Below are 15,131 nucleotides of genomic sequence, written 5' to 3'. Positions count from 1 at the left end.
GTTTCACAGAATTTAAGCTGCTCAGTTTGTCAGATAAATTAGAGAAACAATGGCTTTCATTTTTAAAATAGATCAGTTTTATTCTGCTAGTTCCATAAAAACAATGTAAACACAAGTGTTCTGTACATCTTGCTGGTGAATTCACATAATGCTTAGTTCCCTGATCCTTTGACCTCTTCGTCCTCAGTTATTTTCTGTTTGGACCACCGGCCACAGGAGTGGAGTGGGGTTGGGGCTTAGGAGAGAGCCATGTGGCTTTTTGGTATGACTTGTTTTATTGCTTGCCCTCTCAGCACACTCTTGTTACTCCTAACACAAAGTTTGAGATTTAAGCCCTTAAACCTGTTTCATCATCAGCTTTTTCATTTTTTTTTTGCATAGGCATTACTAGGGACGTAAATGGGAGACTAGTATAGAAAGTGGTGAGGAGCCGAAGCCAACAAATTGCTTTAAACACAAGGTGAAAATGCTCTGTTCTGTCCACACAAAGAATCATCTAATACTGGTGTGAGGCATCTCACTTAGCTGTGGAGAAGTCCTTGGAATTAGATCTCAGAAAGACAGTTCCAGCTTTAAGACAGTAAAATCTTTTGGCAGTGGGCTAATTGCCTTAAAGGAAAGAAGAGTTCTATTTGAAAGACCTTGCAGGTGGAGAAACTGTCCTACAAAGATTCTTGGAGATGTTAGTGGAGATAACTGACATGGGTAGGTGTGGGCCAACCAGGAACTGTCAACAGCCTGATCTCAGCAAAACCAGGACAGCCAGTTAATAGTTCTTTCAGTTCTCTGATGGTCACAAATGTAATTTTATTTAGCCTTGTGGAAGTTCTGCAACAATGTAATTTTAAAGGAATTGAGAGCCAGAAAGATAAATGCAACTCCTTCAACTACGTGACAGGGCAGACTGGTTAATCTGGGTTCCCGGAATGTGGAGCAAGTGCCCTGTATCAAGAGAACGGCCCAGGGGGAACGTGCATGATGCCGAACCCCACAGGACAGAATTACTTCAATCGCCTGCTCCTGACTACTGTAAGGAGGAAGTCTCAGTGTCTCAGTTTGGATCTATGCTTGGATTTCTTTTGGAGACAGAGTCTCCCTCTGTCGCCCAGGCTGGAATGCAGTGGTGTGATCTTGGCTCACTGCAACCTCTACCTCCTGGGTTCAAGCAATTCTGCCTCAGCCTCCCCAGTAGCTGGGACTACAGGCGTGTGCCACCATGCCCGACTAACTTTTGTATTTATAGTAGAGACGGGGTTTCACCATGTTGGTCAGGCTGGTCTCGAACTCCTGGCCTCAAGTGACCCGCCTGCCTCCACCTCCCAAAGTGCTGGGATTACAGGCATAAACCACCGCCTCTATGCTTGAATTTCTACTCTTTGCTAATCTCTCTAACATACATGCCCTTCATTGGGTAAAGCTGGCTCAGTAGACTAATTACACCTGCCGTGTAATACAAGCCCCTCTCTGACTTGTATTATCTCATAGTTGCCTTCCATTTGTGACAAGTGCCACGAATATTCCTTTTTAGGAAGTGATACAAAATGTTTTTTTTTTTTCTTGAACAGGATTTTTAACTCAATGAGACAGTGTAAACATGACAATTCTGGAATGTTTGAAGTTTGAGATAAAGATTGTCTAAGGAAAGCTAAGATTGTCTTAGCTGTTTATGTGTGGTATCCAAATTCCTCTGGAACGTGGGCATCAGGAACCAAGCGATGCCCCTGCTACTGGGCAGAGTTTTCATGGTTTACCTAAACAGAGACAAATGACGCTGACCTACTTTAATGAAATCTCAGAAAAACCATCTGGAATCAGCCCCATCATGTCCAGATTGGAAGGTGTTTGGGGATCAATGAAACATACCAGAAATACTCTTCTTCCCCCAAAAACAAATGTAATGAATGTCAAAGTATTGATGCTAATTTAGATTGTGATTACGTATTAAGTTTTGCTTCATTAACCGTAGCACTGGCCGCTGTTTTGCAGAACGCTGCATATTAAACTGTAGGCAGCTGACAACAAATATCAGCGGAAGGGGGTATTTAAAAGCCAGTTAAATCAATCATTGCTTTTTAGGAAACTGAGCCAAGATGAACCCCCTGGAGCTTTTACAGACAGACCCTCGCCAAAATCTCCCACAAGGAACGTTTGTAGGCTATTTTGTTTTGAGATGTTAACCCATCTGTGATGTCTTGCTGACATTTTAGATTATACATACAAGCCCTATAATGAATAGCATTCACAAAATGTATGAGGCAAAAAATTAAAATTGTTCAAAAGCCTGATTTTTGCTGGCAAAGTTTATCCATGAGAACATAGCAATTAGCCCCCTGCCTCTCCAAAAGAAACCCTACAACCCTAAAACCAATCCAAACTGTGTAATTTAGAAGAAATAGGTTTTCAGTGTGTACGACTGAAGAGTTCATTAAGGTTTTGCAGCTGGAGGTTTAAAAAACCCCACTTTTCGAAAATATCTGACAATCAAGGGCACAGAGACTAGCGTCATGCTGATTCTCACTGGCGCAAACAGCTTGTGGATTGCATAGGCCACCACAAAGGTACTTGTGCCTGCTGCCATTTTTGACTGTACCAGGGACTCTTTAAATCCGAGTTTCAGCAGGACTGCAGACATGTCCACACCACTAGGGGGGAAGAAGCAAAGAAAACAATTGTTACAGCAAAGGATTAAATGAAGAAATTGGTTTGATTATAAGATTTACAGTATTTTTAAAAATGTAATGAAGTAGCTGAATGGATAAAAGTCTTAGCGTCCAGGTGCAGTGGCTCAGGCCTGTAATCCTAGCACTTTGGGAGGCTGAGATGGGAGGATCACTTGAGCTCAGGAGTTCAAGAACAGTCTGGGCAACATAGCAAGACCCCTGTCTCAACAACAACAATAAAAAACATAAAATCAGCCTGGCGTGGTGGCTCATGCCTGTAATCCCAGCACTTTGGGTGGCCGGGGGGGCGTGGATCATGAGATCAAAAGATTGAGACCATCCTGGCCAATATGGTGAAACCCTGGCTCTACTAAAAAGATAAAAATCAGCTGGGCTTGGTGGTGTGCGACTGTAGTTCCAGCTACTTGGGAGGCTGAGGCAGGAGAATCACTTGACCCCGGGAGGCGGAGCTTGCAGTGAGCTAAGATAGATAGCGCCACTGCATTCCAGCCTGGCAACAGAGCGAGACTCCGTCTCAGAAAACAACAACAACAACAACAACAAAAAACCCATAAAATCAGCTGGGTGCAGTGGTGCATGCCTGTAGTCTCAGCTACTTGGGAGGCTGAGGTGGGAGGATCACTTGAGTCCAGGGAGGTCGAGACTGCAGTGACCTGTGATCGTGCCACTGCACTCCAGCCTGGGCAGCAGAGTGAGACCCTGGAGGCCGAGGCGGGTGGATCACGAGGTCAGGAGATCGAGACTATCCTGGCTAACATGGTGAAACCCCGTCTCTACTAAAAATACAAAAAACTAGCCGGGTGTGGTGGCGGGCGCCTGTAGTCTCAGCTACTTGGGAGGCTGAGGCGGGAGAATGGCGTGAACCCAGGAGGCGGAGCTTGCAGTGAGCCAAGATCACGCCACTGCACTCCAGCCTGGGAGACACAGCGAGACTCCGTCTCAAAAAAAAAAAAAATAAATAAAATAAAAATAAAAATAAAAATAAAAAAAAGTCTCAGCAAACACGTTCTTATTCACATAGAATCTTACATGACGGTAAAAAACAAATATTAATTAGTGTCAAAAATCTTACCTTGACACAACCATGTAAAATATGCCCAAGGAGATTAATGAGATTCCAATGTGCAGTGACACGCCGACAGTGCCATACTCTTGAAAAATCTTTTTCAGTTGCTGTGACTTGCTTTGCTTTTTCTCCTCTGTGCAACTGACGCTGCTGCCTGTTGTCTCTGTGGCCTGGCTGGGATCCTGTGTACAAATCAGAGAAGAGGTGATGCTTTAGGGCAGGCATGGGCAGTCATTACTGGGTTTTATACGCGCATGCAAGGTTATACTCTTTCCTGCTGGATGAGAGATCAGTTACCCCTTTCCTTTTTTTTTTTTTGAGATGGAGTCTCGCTCTGTCGTCCAGGCTGGAGTGCAGTGGTGCAACTGCGGCTCACTGCAACCTCCACCTCCCTGGTTCAAGGGATTCTTTTGCCTCAGCTTCCCAAGTAGCTGGGATTACAGGCGCACACCACCACACCCAGCTAATTTTTTGTATTTTTAGTAGAGATGGGGTTTCACGGTGTTAGCCAGGTTGGTCTTGATCTCCTGACCTCGTGATCCACCCACCTCAGCCTCCCAAAGTGCTGGGATTACAGGCGTGGATCAGTTACCCCTTTCTTACTCAGTGAGCCGAGTTTGAGCCAACTTAGTCACCAAGTGCAATGCAAGCCTGGAACTAGGTATGGCTGGCAGAATGATGGCTCCAAAGATGTCCCAATCCCAGGATCGGTGAATATGTCACCTTACATGGCAGAAGGACTTTGCAGATGTGATTAAGGGTCTTGAGATAGGGAGATGATCACGGATTACCTGGGCTACATTATTACCAATGTCATCACAAGGGTCCTTATAAGAGAAAAGAGGGGCCGGGCGCTGTGGCTCACGCCTGTAATCCCAGCACTTTGGGAGGCCGAGGCGGGCGGATCACAAGGTCAGGAGATCGAGACCACGGTGAAACCCCGTCTCTACTAAAAATACAAAAAATTAGCCGGGCGCGGTGGCGGGCGCCTGTAGTCCCAGCTACTCAGGAGGCTGAGGCAGGAGAATGGCGTAAACCCAGGAGGAAAGCTTGCAGTGAGCCGAGATCGCGCCACTGCACTCCAGCCTGGGCGACAGAGCGAGACTCCGTCTCAAAAAACAAAAAAAAAAAACAAAAAAAAAAAAAGAGAAAAGAGGGAGGCAGGAAACTCAGTGTCGGGGAGGGGGTTGTGAGGACAGAAGCAGAGTGAGAGATCCGAAGATGTGCTGCTACTGGAGCTGCTTATGGAGGCAAGGGCCATGAGCCAAGGAATGCAAGCGGCTTGAAGCTAGAAAAGGCAGCACATGGATTCGAGCCTCCAGAAGGACCCAGCTCTGCTGAGACCTTGACTTTAGTGCATTAAGACTCATTGTGGACTTCTGGCCTCCAGAACTGTAAGATAATAAATGTGGATTGTTTTAAGCCACCAGGTGTGTGCTCATCTGTCACAGCAGCAATAGTAACTAAAACACCAGGGTGCACAAGCCTGGGGACAATGATCCTTTATCAAGCATTTTCTCTGAGCCAGGCGGTCCTCCGACACTTTCTCCTTCCATCCTCACGCCAACCTTCAGAGGTAGATACTACTGCTTTTCCCACTTTACAAACGAGCAACGCAGGCTTGGTGAGGTGAGGTCACCGGCCTGAAGTCACCAAGATCAGAGCCCAGCCCTCCAAGTCCACAGCCTGCACATGTGACAACCATGTTATATGCCACCAAAAAAGGACGGCGTGCACAAAATTAATGCAGCAAAAGTGATGGCAGATGTACTCCTACGATCAAGATTTACACCTGACATCTGAAACACACAAAATGGGGGTGATTCTTGCACAGTACTCTACCAGGACTTGTACAGAAATCACGGATTGCATGGGACATCTGTTAACAGTTATTGAGCACCCACCAAGCCTGGAATGTGTGGGAGAAACAAAAATCCCAACACCACCCGGATTAGGGGAGGGAAAAAACCGCTTCTCAGTAAGAGAGCACTTTAATCAAAAGACTTCTCTAAGGACAGTCCTGAGGCTGGTCCCGGCAGGTGACGAGCACCTGGCTGTAAGTCAGCTCTTGTTATGGGCTCTGCAGCTGGCCCACTTTTACCCTGTTATTTTTAGAGGCATAAGATGTTTTAGAACATTGGAGGAAAACCCTCAGTGTCCTGATGACAGGTCCTTTCTGCTGAGCCAGGAGCTGAGCTTACACTTCAAAGGTGTCATTTCATAAAGCCCTCACTGCCTCATGACCCGGGAAACTTTGTCGCTCCTGTTTTGGCAGATGGATGACTGAGGCTCAGAAGGGAGGGATGGCTAACTGGCAGCATGGACTGGTGACTGGGCTGGTGACCACCAGGCCTCAGCCTCTGTGGTACTCAGCACGCTCCCCTTTCCTGTCCTGCCAGAATGACCCTTCTCAAAGGAAGGCACTTTTCCAGAACGTCCAGGCTCTGGAGGGGAGGAGGGAAGATGTCATCAGCCCCTTTCATTGGCCAGCTTATGTGACCTCCCGTTTCCTCCAAGCCTTCTGACTAGCCCTGCCACCCCCGGCCAGGATGGCTGTGGAGAGCATCGGTTCTCCCTGATAAACAAGCCCTCACCCTCCTCCAGCTGCTGAGGGAGGCTGCAGAGGGGGGAGCAGCCAGGCGGTGGGGACTGATAGGAGGCCACCTACAGCCCCTCGCAGGGCCAAACACCCATGCCCTTGATACCTGGCCCCACTCTGTCCATTCAGTGGACCGAGTGCAGCTGTCTCTGAGAGGGCCCTTTTCTTTGTGGTCTTTATTTTGGCAAAAGGCCTTTTGGCCAAAAAATAAAAATAAAAAGGCAGCGAGGATTCCAACTATAGAATGAGCAGCATCTACTGCAAGACTGTGGTAGGGGCAAGACATTCGGACACAGGGACAATCTCGGGTTAGCTGGCACCACGGCTGGTTTCTGACATTCTAGAGAACACCCGGTTACTGGACAATTTTCTTCCTTTTGTTTTGGTAAAAACACCCGTCTGTAAGCACTGTGAACCACGCATTTTCTTCCTAATCTTTGGGGAGACTAAAGAAGCTAAAATAAAAGAATTTATGAGGGTGTGACTTGCAGGCAACGGAAAATTTTTAGACATTCATTTCTTCATGAAACACTGCCTTAAGTACCCGGGATGTGTTAGGCACTGTACTGAATGCACAGGACGACGTGACACATCTTCTGTCTGGACTCAACGTGCATGCGCATGTGTGTGAGTGTGTGTGTGCGAGTGTGTGTGTGAGATGCCCCTTTTGCCTCTCCTCAACATTTTTTAAAGTACAAAAACCTGTAATAGAGAAGGGGTAGGAAAGTTTAAAGAATGAGCCAAGGACCTTGCCAAGTCGATCACAGTGTTTGGAGTGTCACCTGTTTTCTTTCACTTGATAAATCATATTAATAATAAACACCATATTGTGTATATTTTGTACTAGGCACTGTTCTGAGTACTTTGAAACTATTGGCTGGGCGCGGTGGGTCATGGTTGTAATCCTAACACTTTGGGAAGCTGAGGTGTAGGAGGACTGCTTGAGGCCAGGAGTTCAAGACCAACCTGGCCAACGTATCTTTTATTTTATTATTTTATATTTTTGAGACAGATTCTTGCTCTGTTGCCCAGGCTGGAGTGGAGTGATACGACCTTGGCTTACTGCAACCTCAGGCTCCCAGGTTCAAGCGATTCTCCTGCCTCAGCCTCCCCAGTAGCTGGGACTACAGGCACGTGCCACCATGCCTGGCTAATATTTGTATTTTTAGTAGAGATGGGGTTTCACTATGTTAGCCAGGCTGATCTCAAGCTCCTGAACCCAGGTGATCCACCCGCCTTGGCCTCCCAAAGTGCTGGGATTACAGGAGTGAGCCACCGTGCCCGCCTTGTCTCTAATTTTAAAAAAAGGAAATATTAATGCATATAATCCTCACAACAACCTTTACTACTGTCAATTCCACTTAACAGAAGAGGATCTGAGAAGCCCAGAGAGGTTGAGTAATTTACCAAGGATCACACAGGGATTACCGTCAGAGCTGGGATCCAAACTCACTGAGTCTGGGTCCAAGGCCTTTGCTCTGAACAACCATGCTATGTTACTTCTTGTGGATTCATGAGTGTCCCCTCTGTGCCTGGCACTGTTCTAAGTGTAGGGGACAGAGCAATGGGAAAAACTGACAAAACCCCATCCTCAATGAGCTTATGGTCTTATGGGAGGGCAGGGACAATAAACAGAAAAGTAAAATACCAGGGCTGCTACTTGTGACAAGCGCCATAGAGAAACACCAGTCACGGGGGAGACAGGGAGTAGGAGGAACGTTGCAAGTTTAAATAAGGCCATCAGGGAAGGTGTCCCTGAAAAGGTGGCACTGGAACCAGAACTGATGGAGACAAAAGGACACTGGGGCTCTGGGAGAGGAAGTCGTCTGCCTGAGTTCCCCCTACCTCCCTGGAAGGGGTAAGTGGCACAGGCAGCCGGGGCTGCTAGGCGGTTTACAGGACATGGAATCACGTTAAGACAAAAAGGCGGGTCTCTTCTGTGGCTTTCCCTACCCCTCTTACACAGACCCCCTGCCAAGGCAGAGGTGGGTGGGCCTCTTTGGCTCTTAATTAAACACCTGGCAAATCTGGAGCTCCCAGCTGGGCAGCACACGCCTACCTCCCAACGAGGGTGGCCAGAACAGCCCACAGGGGAGGTGCTGGGCTCTGGCCAAGCTCAGACCCTCCCTGCACGGCTCCCAGGCCCTGCTGGGGACACATTTTCTGAGGCAGATGAGTTATCTTTTGTCCTAATCTCCTTTGAGTTCTGATCCCACTCGGATTCTGCGGATTTTACCATGCTGCTGAAGCAACGAGGACAGCTCACGGGGGCCTTGTGACCGTATATATTTACTGCAATGATAACCATTTCTAACCTTAATTTGGGACACACCAGATGCTAGGTATGAACATATCTCATTTTACATTTACATTCTATGAAGTCTGAATTATTAACATCCCATTTTACATATGAGGATACTGAGACAGAGAGAAGGGAATTTGATCAAGGTCACACAAGTGAGTAGAGAGGAATCCAGGGAGTCTGCGGCCAACTCTTCGCCACTGTATACACACAAGCCGCTCCAGTGCCAGGGCCCGAGCTGGGGACAAGGTCAATGTGGCTGACAGACAAGCAGGACAAGAGGCCATTCCAGATGAGTGCAGAGAAGACCCACAGCCATGGGGTGGAAGGAGGCCCAGTGGAGGCATCGGAGGCCTCACAGGTGGTTAGAGAGGGCTTCCTGGAGGCAGGAACAGCTGGGCTGGGCCCTGAACAATCACCAGGAGGTGGCACGGTGTGTGCAGAAGGTGCCCCTCTGGAGAGGATCCCCAAGACCTGTGTGCCACCTGTCGGACTGGAGAAGGCAAGGAAGGAAGCCGATGTGGGCAGGAGGCCTGGTGAAAGCCTGGGTCCAATCCCCATCCGCTCCTCACTGAAAAGCTAGGGAATGCTCAGGAGATGCTCGCTGGGCCGGCGGCACTACGCTGGGGCCCGCACCAGCTCATGGAGTTGTCTTCCAAACTCTTGCTGGGAAGGCGCTATTTTTGGCCCTCTAAAAGGTCAGAAAACAAGCTCAAAAGCCTTCAGGGCTCGGTCTGAGGTCACCCGGTGGTCAATGGAGGGCCCTGTCTGCACCCAGGCAAACAAAGAGGCTCCAGACTGCGAGGCCGGACGCGCTCCGGGCTAGACGCCGGCTCCGCGCTTATGGGTTTGCCATTCCTGGACCGCCAGACTTCATTATTTACTACTATTTTTACTGAAAAAGACCCACTTGGAAGAAAGTGATAGATTTCTTGAAAGGAAAGCTGCTATGACTGCTCTGAATGAAAATCAGTTTTCACTTAGCACCCATGGAAGGTGACAGAAATGAAACATAACAAACAGCACTGTGGGTTCCTTGGCCGCGGCTTCCCTGGGGACGCCTGCTCTTCCAGTTAGATCAAAAGGGAGGAGCTGCGAGCGTCGGGAGGTGTTCAAAACACAGCGAGACGCAGCCAGACCCAGCCAGAAGGCCTGGACAACAACCCCGCGGGCAACGTGAGGAAGTTCAGACCAAGTCCAGGCCCATCTGCAACTCCGTCGGCTGCGCCCCAGCCTGGCTGAGGCTCTGCAGACCCGGGGCTCGGCCGAAGACTGAGCGACCTTGCGTAGAGCGCCATACCTTCCCGAGCCTCAGTTTCTCTGGCTGTCAACTAGGAGGAATGCTTCCTTAGCTTGTAGGGATTTGGGGTTTCGGGGACCCTGGAAGGGCTCGGTCTCGGGCAGCTACAAGTGCAAAGGCGTCCTTGGCGGAGGCGGCCGGCCCCGGGCGCGGCCCTGCGGACGTCTGGGGACCTGGACATCCCCCGGGATCAGGGTCGGGGTGGGGTGCTTACCTGGCGGCCGCGGCAGTCCCCGCGCGCCGTGCGGAGCAGCCGGGCGTCTGGCCTGGGCGGGAGCAGGGCCAGGGCCAGGGGCGGCGGGGCGCAGGGGGCAGTGGAGCCCAGGAGCCAGGTGGCGCGAGGCCGGACCCGGGCGCCCACCCTGCCTGCCGGGCCCAGTAACGCCAGCAACCCGGCCATGGCGCGCAGCTAGGCGCGGCACCGGAGCCGCTGACTGGGGGCGGGTGGGCGGAGCTGACCCGGCGAGGGCCCTCCCCGGCCCCGCCCGCCAGGGGCGCCGCGGCGCGCGCGGTGGGCGGGGCTGGAGAGGCGTGTGCACATTCCCTTGGCTCACCCTCTAGCTCCCCTCCTCGGGAGAGGGAGTCCAGGGCTGGTGGGCGGGGCTGAAGGAGCGCGCCCCGCCTCCTCTCCGCTCACCAGGCCCGCCCCTTTGGGGGCGGGTGCAGGTCTTCGCAGGGTCTTGGGCTTTCTAACTGCGGAGTGTAGTTCGCGGGTTTCCTTATTCTGCGGGCACAAAGGTGGGCATAGGGCCGTGGCTTATGAGCTTTCCTCCCTGCAGAAATGCGTAAAACCTGAAAAAGATTATAGATATGTTTACGTGTTAGCTCCAAAGAAGAAAATAAATATGGAATTGACATTAGTACATGTTTAATGAAAAGTCCTGTAAATGACCCTCATAGATTGTTGGCGTGAATGTAAAGCGAAAGATGGTGTGGCAGTTTCTTAAAAAGTTAGACATACACTAACCATATAACCCAGCAACTCCACTCCTCGGTAGCTTCTCAAGAGAAACAAGGGCTCGACACTCAAAGACTAAAATGTGAAGACACCAACGTTTGTAGAGAGCTTATAAATATTAGTCAATAATTAGGAATGTCCATAAACTGGGACACACTGTGGCACAAGCCTTCAATGGAACGCTTTGCAGCAATGAAAAGGAACGGACTACTGATACATGCATAACATAAATGAATCTCAAAGCTCTTATGCCAACTGAAAAACTCTAGGCACAAAAGTCACGCATTGGAGGATTCCACCTACACGAAGTGCCCAGAATAGGCAAAATCACAGAGACCTAAAAGATCCGTGGTGGCCTAGGGCTGGGAGTGGGAAATGAGATTGACTGCCAAGGAGCGGGAGGAACGTCTTGCGGGTGAGGGAAGGATCCTAAACCCAGATTGTGGGGATGGTGGCAGCTGTGCAACTAAAACTCGTGGGTCAGTACACTTAAAATGGATGAATTTTATGCTATGTAAATTATACTTCAATAAAGATGTTCCGGCTGGGCGGAGGGGCTCATATAATCCAAGACCGTTGGGAGGCTGAGGTGGGAGGATCACTTGAGCTCAGGAGTTCAAGACCAGCCTGAGCAACATAGCGAAACCCCGTCACTACAAAAATAAAAATAAATTAGCCGGGTGTGGTGGCACGCACCTGTAGTCCCAACTACTCGGGAGGCTGACGCAGAATTGCTTGAGCCCAGGAGGTCCAGGTTTCAGGGAGTCACGATTATGCTACTAAACTCCAGCCTGGGCAACAAAGCGAGACCCTGTCTCTCTAGAAAAAGAAAAAGAATTAGATTTTACAAAAGATGTAACATTCTGTTAGTCAACTGCAATTCAACTCAACGAAGCTCTTACACAGGCAAAGAAATGATATGAAACATATGTGCATTTAAAAATGTTTATTACATAAGATGGAGTTATAGCTGTGAAAATAACAGGGTCTGTTGGAGGGAGGTCCCAAAGTGCCCCTGGATGAGAGTGCTTCTGTTTAAGTGCCTGCAAGAAGTTGGGGAAGAGTGCTTACAGGTGCAGATTGTCTGTCAGGTTGGCCCTATCAGTCCAGCTGTGTGATTTGGAACTAGTGACTCAACCTCTCTGAGCCTTGGTCTTTTCATGTGTAAAATGAAGATGATAATAGTTTTCCCCCATGGGATTGTTGAGATAATTCTTTGACACAGTTCTTGGAAAGGGCTTTGCTCAGTGCCTGGTGCACAGAGAGGGCACACACGTTAGCTGTGATGTTGTAGAAATAGCTTGCCTGAAGCCCCTCTGTCAGCCGGTGACAGTGCCACCTCCAGATGGCATCTGATCTCAAGTTCCTCCCTGTTCCCATCATTTTCTTTTTCTTTTTAGACAGAGTCTTGCTCTGTTGCCCAGGCTAAAGTGCAGTCTTGGCTCACTGCAAGCTCCGCCTCCCGGGTTCACGCCAGTCTCCTGCCTCAGCCTCCCGAGTAACTGGGACTACAGGCACTCGCCACCACACCGGGCTAATTGTTTGTATTTTTAGTAGAGACGGTGTTTTACCATGTTAGCCAGGATGGTCTCGATCTCCTGACCTCATGATCCGCCTGCCTCAGCCTCCCAAAGTGCCCACGATTTTCTTGTCACCAGGCCTTCTTCATTCATTTAAGTTACCTGCCTGGGTTTAAAGGGCAGTTGAGTTTGTGATTCATGCTCTACGCTTATTAGAGAAGAGAAAAAGAAAATTTTGTTTTTCCCTTTAAATTTGACGGTAAATATAATACTGTAATTATAGACTTTAGGTTATTTTTTTCTTCTAAATGTGAAGAAATTTTCCTCTTAACAAAATGTATTGGAGCTGCTGTCTGCCTGAACTTGTGACAGTTTTGTTTTTTTTTCTTATGATGTCAGCTCTCTTTGTCTCTTTGGAGCAGCAGCTCATGCAGGAGCTATATTTATTTTAATTTCTTCATTTTCATGAATAGATAATGTATTCTCATGGTTCAGATTTTTAAAGGTACAAAAAGTCTACACAATGACAAGTTTCCTTCCTATCCCAGTGACCGGTTCTCCTCATTTTTTTCTCTCTAGAGGCAAACACTGTTACCAGTTGCTTGTGCATATCCTTCTAGAGAATTTTACACGTGTGCAGGCAAATTCCCACAAATGGTTTTCATCGCTATTTTTACCCAAGTGGGGCATAGTATACACAGTGTTCTTCACCTGGACTTTTTCGCTTCCAATATATTTTAGAGTTTTCCGAATCTGTACACAAAAATCTTCCATATTCTTAAAAAAATCTGCTTAGCATTCCAGTGTATTCCAGGGTGCTGTAATGCATTTAACCAATCCCTTGTGGGTGGACAATTAGGGTATTTAGGGTATTTTCCAGTTCTTGTGATCATAAACCATGCTGTGATGAACCAGTGGGTACTTCTATCATTTGCCTTGTCTAAGTATACCTATGTAATACATTCCTCAAAGTGAAATTGCTTAGTGAGAAGATATGTGTATTTGTAAATTTAAAGAAATGGCAAAATTTCACTCCATAAAGGTTGCAGAGTACAGCAAATGAGAGGGTTTTTTGTTTGTTTGTTTTGAGATGGAATCTTGCTCTGTTTTCTGGGGCTGGAGTGCAGTGGTGTGATCTCAGCTCACTGCAGCCTCTGCCTCCCAAGCTCAAATGATCCTCCTGCCTCAGCCTTCTGAGTAGCTGGGACCTCAGGAGTGTACCACCATGCCTGGCTAATTTTTGTAATTTTAGTAGAAACGGAGTTTCACCATGTTGGCCAAGCTGGTCTCAAACTCCTGGCCTCAGGTGATCCACCCGCCTGGGCCTAACAAAGTTCTGGACTTACAGGCATGAGCCACTGCGCCTAGCCAAGAGTGTCTATTTATCCTGACTCTAAATGGTGTCTTTAGCAGAGAAATGTAGGACCAACTTTTATGTTCTTAACTTGAGAATCTGACATTAAAGGCAGCCATGTAAGGCCAGGCGCAGTGGCTCACGCCTATAATCCCGGCTCTTTGGAAGGCCGAGGCAGGCCGATCACCTGAGGTCAGGAGTTCAAGACCAGCCTGGCCAACATGGCCAAACTTGGTCTCTACTGAAAATACAAAAAAAAAAAAAAAAAAAAAATTAGCCAGGTGTGGTGGTGCATGCCTGTAATCCCAGCTACTCGGGAGGCTGAGGCAGGAGGACAGCTTGAACCTGAGAGGCGGAGGTTGTGGTGAGCTGAGATTTCGCCACTGCACTCCAGCCTGGGCAACAAGAGCAAAACTCTATCTTAAGAAAAAAAAAAAAAAAGGTCTTCATCCTCGTCATCTTTGCACTGAGTTGGCTGAGGAGGAAAGGGAAGAGGAACGGTTGTTCTTGCTGTCGCGGGTGACAGCGCCTATAGTGACAGCTACTCTGGAGGCTGACGTGGAAGGATTGCTTGAGCCCAGGAGAAGAGGTTGCAGTGAACTATGATCACACCCCTGCACTCCAGCCTGGGTGACAGTGAGACCCTGTCTCAAAATAAAATAAAATAGTACAATAAAAAATAATAATTAAAAAAGCAGGCAAGAAATGCCTTTTAAGGTATTACAATATGAAACTGTTTTCTTCTTTTCGTAATCTCTCTCCCTTGAGTTGTCATGGTGATTTTTACTGCCTATTTAACAGTGTCCTTCTATTTTTTTTTTTGAGATGGAGTCTTGTTTTGTTGTCCAGGCTGGAGTGCAGTGGCACGATCATGGCTCACTGCAACCTCAGCCACCCTGGCTCAAGCAATCCTCCTGCTTCAGCCTCCTGAATAGCTGGAACTACAGGTGCATGCCACCCTATCCTGCTAATTTTTTTAGTTTTTATACAGATGGGTGTTATGTTGCCCAGGCTGGTCTCAGGAACATTTTTATTCCAATTCTCCTTCTCTCTTTGTCAGGTTCTACAGTAACCGTTCCAGATGAGCTCTGCCCTCAGGTCCTCCCTCCTTCCCTGGTGCCTTCCCTCTCAGCGCGAACCCTCACTCCCTTCTCCTCTGGGGAAGCTGGAGACTGACCAAGGGGATCCACCGTTCACCCCCATACTTCCCTCCAGCCACCCCTCCCCTCCTTCCAAGACACACCCAACCACCTGTGCCCACATGTCACTTCTTGCCTCCTCTCTGTTAGTTTCCAATCTGCATTCTTTATTCCAAACCCCTACTGCCCTAGCAGTGGGTAATACAGTAAAA

At 48.4% G+C, this 15,131-nt stretch overlaps 1 protein-coding gene across 1 annotated transcript; it reads right to left on the bottom strand.

Moving 5' to 3' along the window:
* Nucleotides 1-54: 54 nt before the first annotated feature.
* On the bottom strand, nucleotides 55-10,388 carry FAM210B (family with sequence similarity 210 member B). The gene is made up of 3 exons (XM_005569390.4): nucleotides 10,163-10,388; nucleotides 3,754-3,929; nucleotides 55-2,642 (listed from the first exon to the last, which is right to left on the bottom strand). The coding sequence occupies exons 1-3, from the start codon at nucleotides 10,346-10,348 to the stop codon at nucleotides 2,426-2,428; spliced, it is 579 nt and encodes a 192-aa protein (XP_005569447.2). The 5' UTR covers nucleotides 10,349-10,388; the 3' UTR covers nucleotides 55-2,425.
* Nucleotides 10,389-15,131: the final 4,743 nt, after the last annotated feature.

Source organism: Macaca fascicularis, chromosome 10, assembly GCF_037993035.2.
Source record: "Macaca fascicularis isolate 582-1 chromosome 10, T2T-MFA8v1.1".
NCBI classification, from domain to species: domain Eukaryota; kingdom Metazoa; phylum Chordata; class Mammalia; order Primates; family Cercopithecidae; genus Macaca; species Macaca fascicularis.
This window is presented reverse-complemented; position numbering and strand designations above follow the sequence as displayed.

What these genes read in the sequence shown, in the direction of transcription:
- FAM210B (XM_005569390.4), bottom strand. Translation starts at nt 10,348, where the DNA reads ATGGCCGGGTTGCTGGCGTTACTGGGCCCGGCAGGCAGGGTGGGCGCC. An exon ending in GGGACTGCCGCGGCCGCCAG is followed by an intron (nt 3,930 to 10,162) that starts GTAAGCACCCCA and finishes ATTTGTACACAG; the next exon opens with GATCCCAGCCAGGCCACAGA. An exon ending in TTTTACATGGTTGTGTCAAG is followed by an intron (nt 2,643 to 3,753) that starts GTAAGATTTTTG and finishes CTTCCCCCCTAG; the next exon opens with TGGTGTGGACATGTCTGCAG.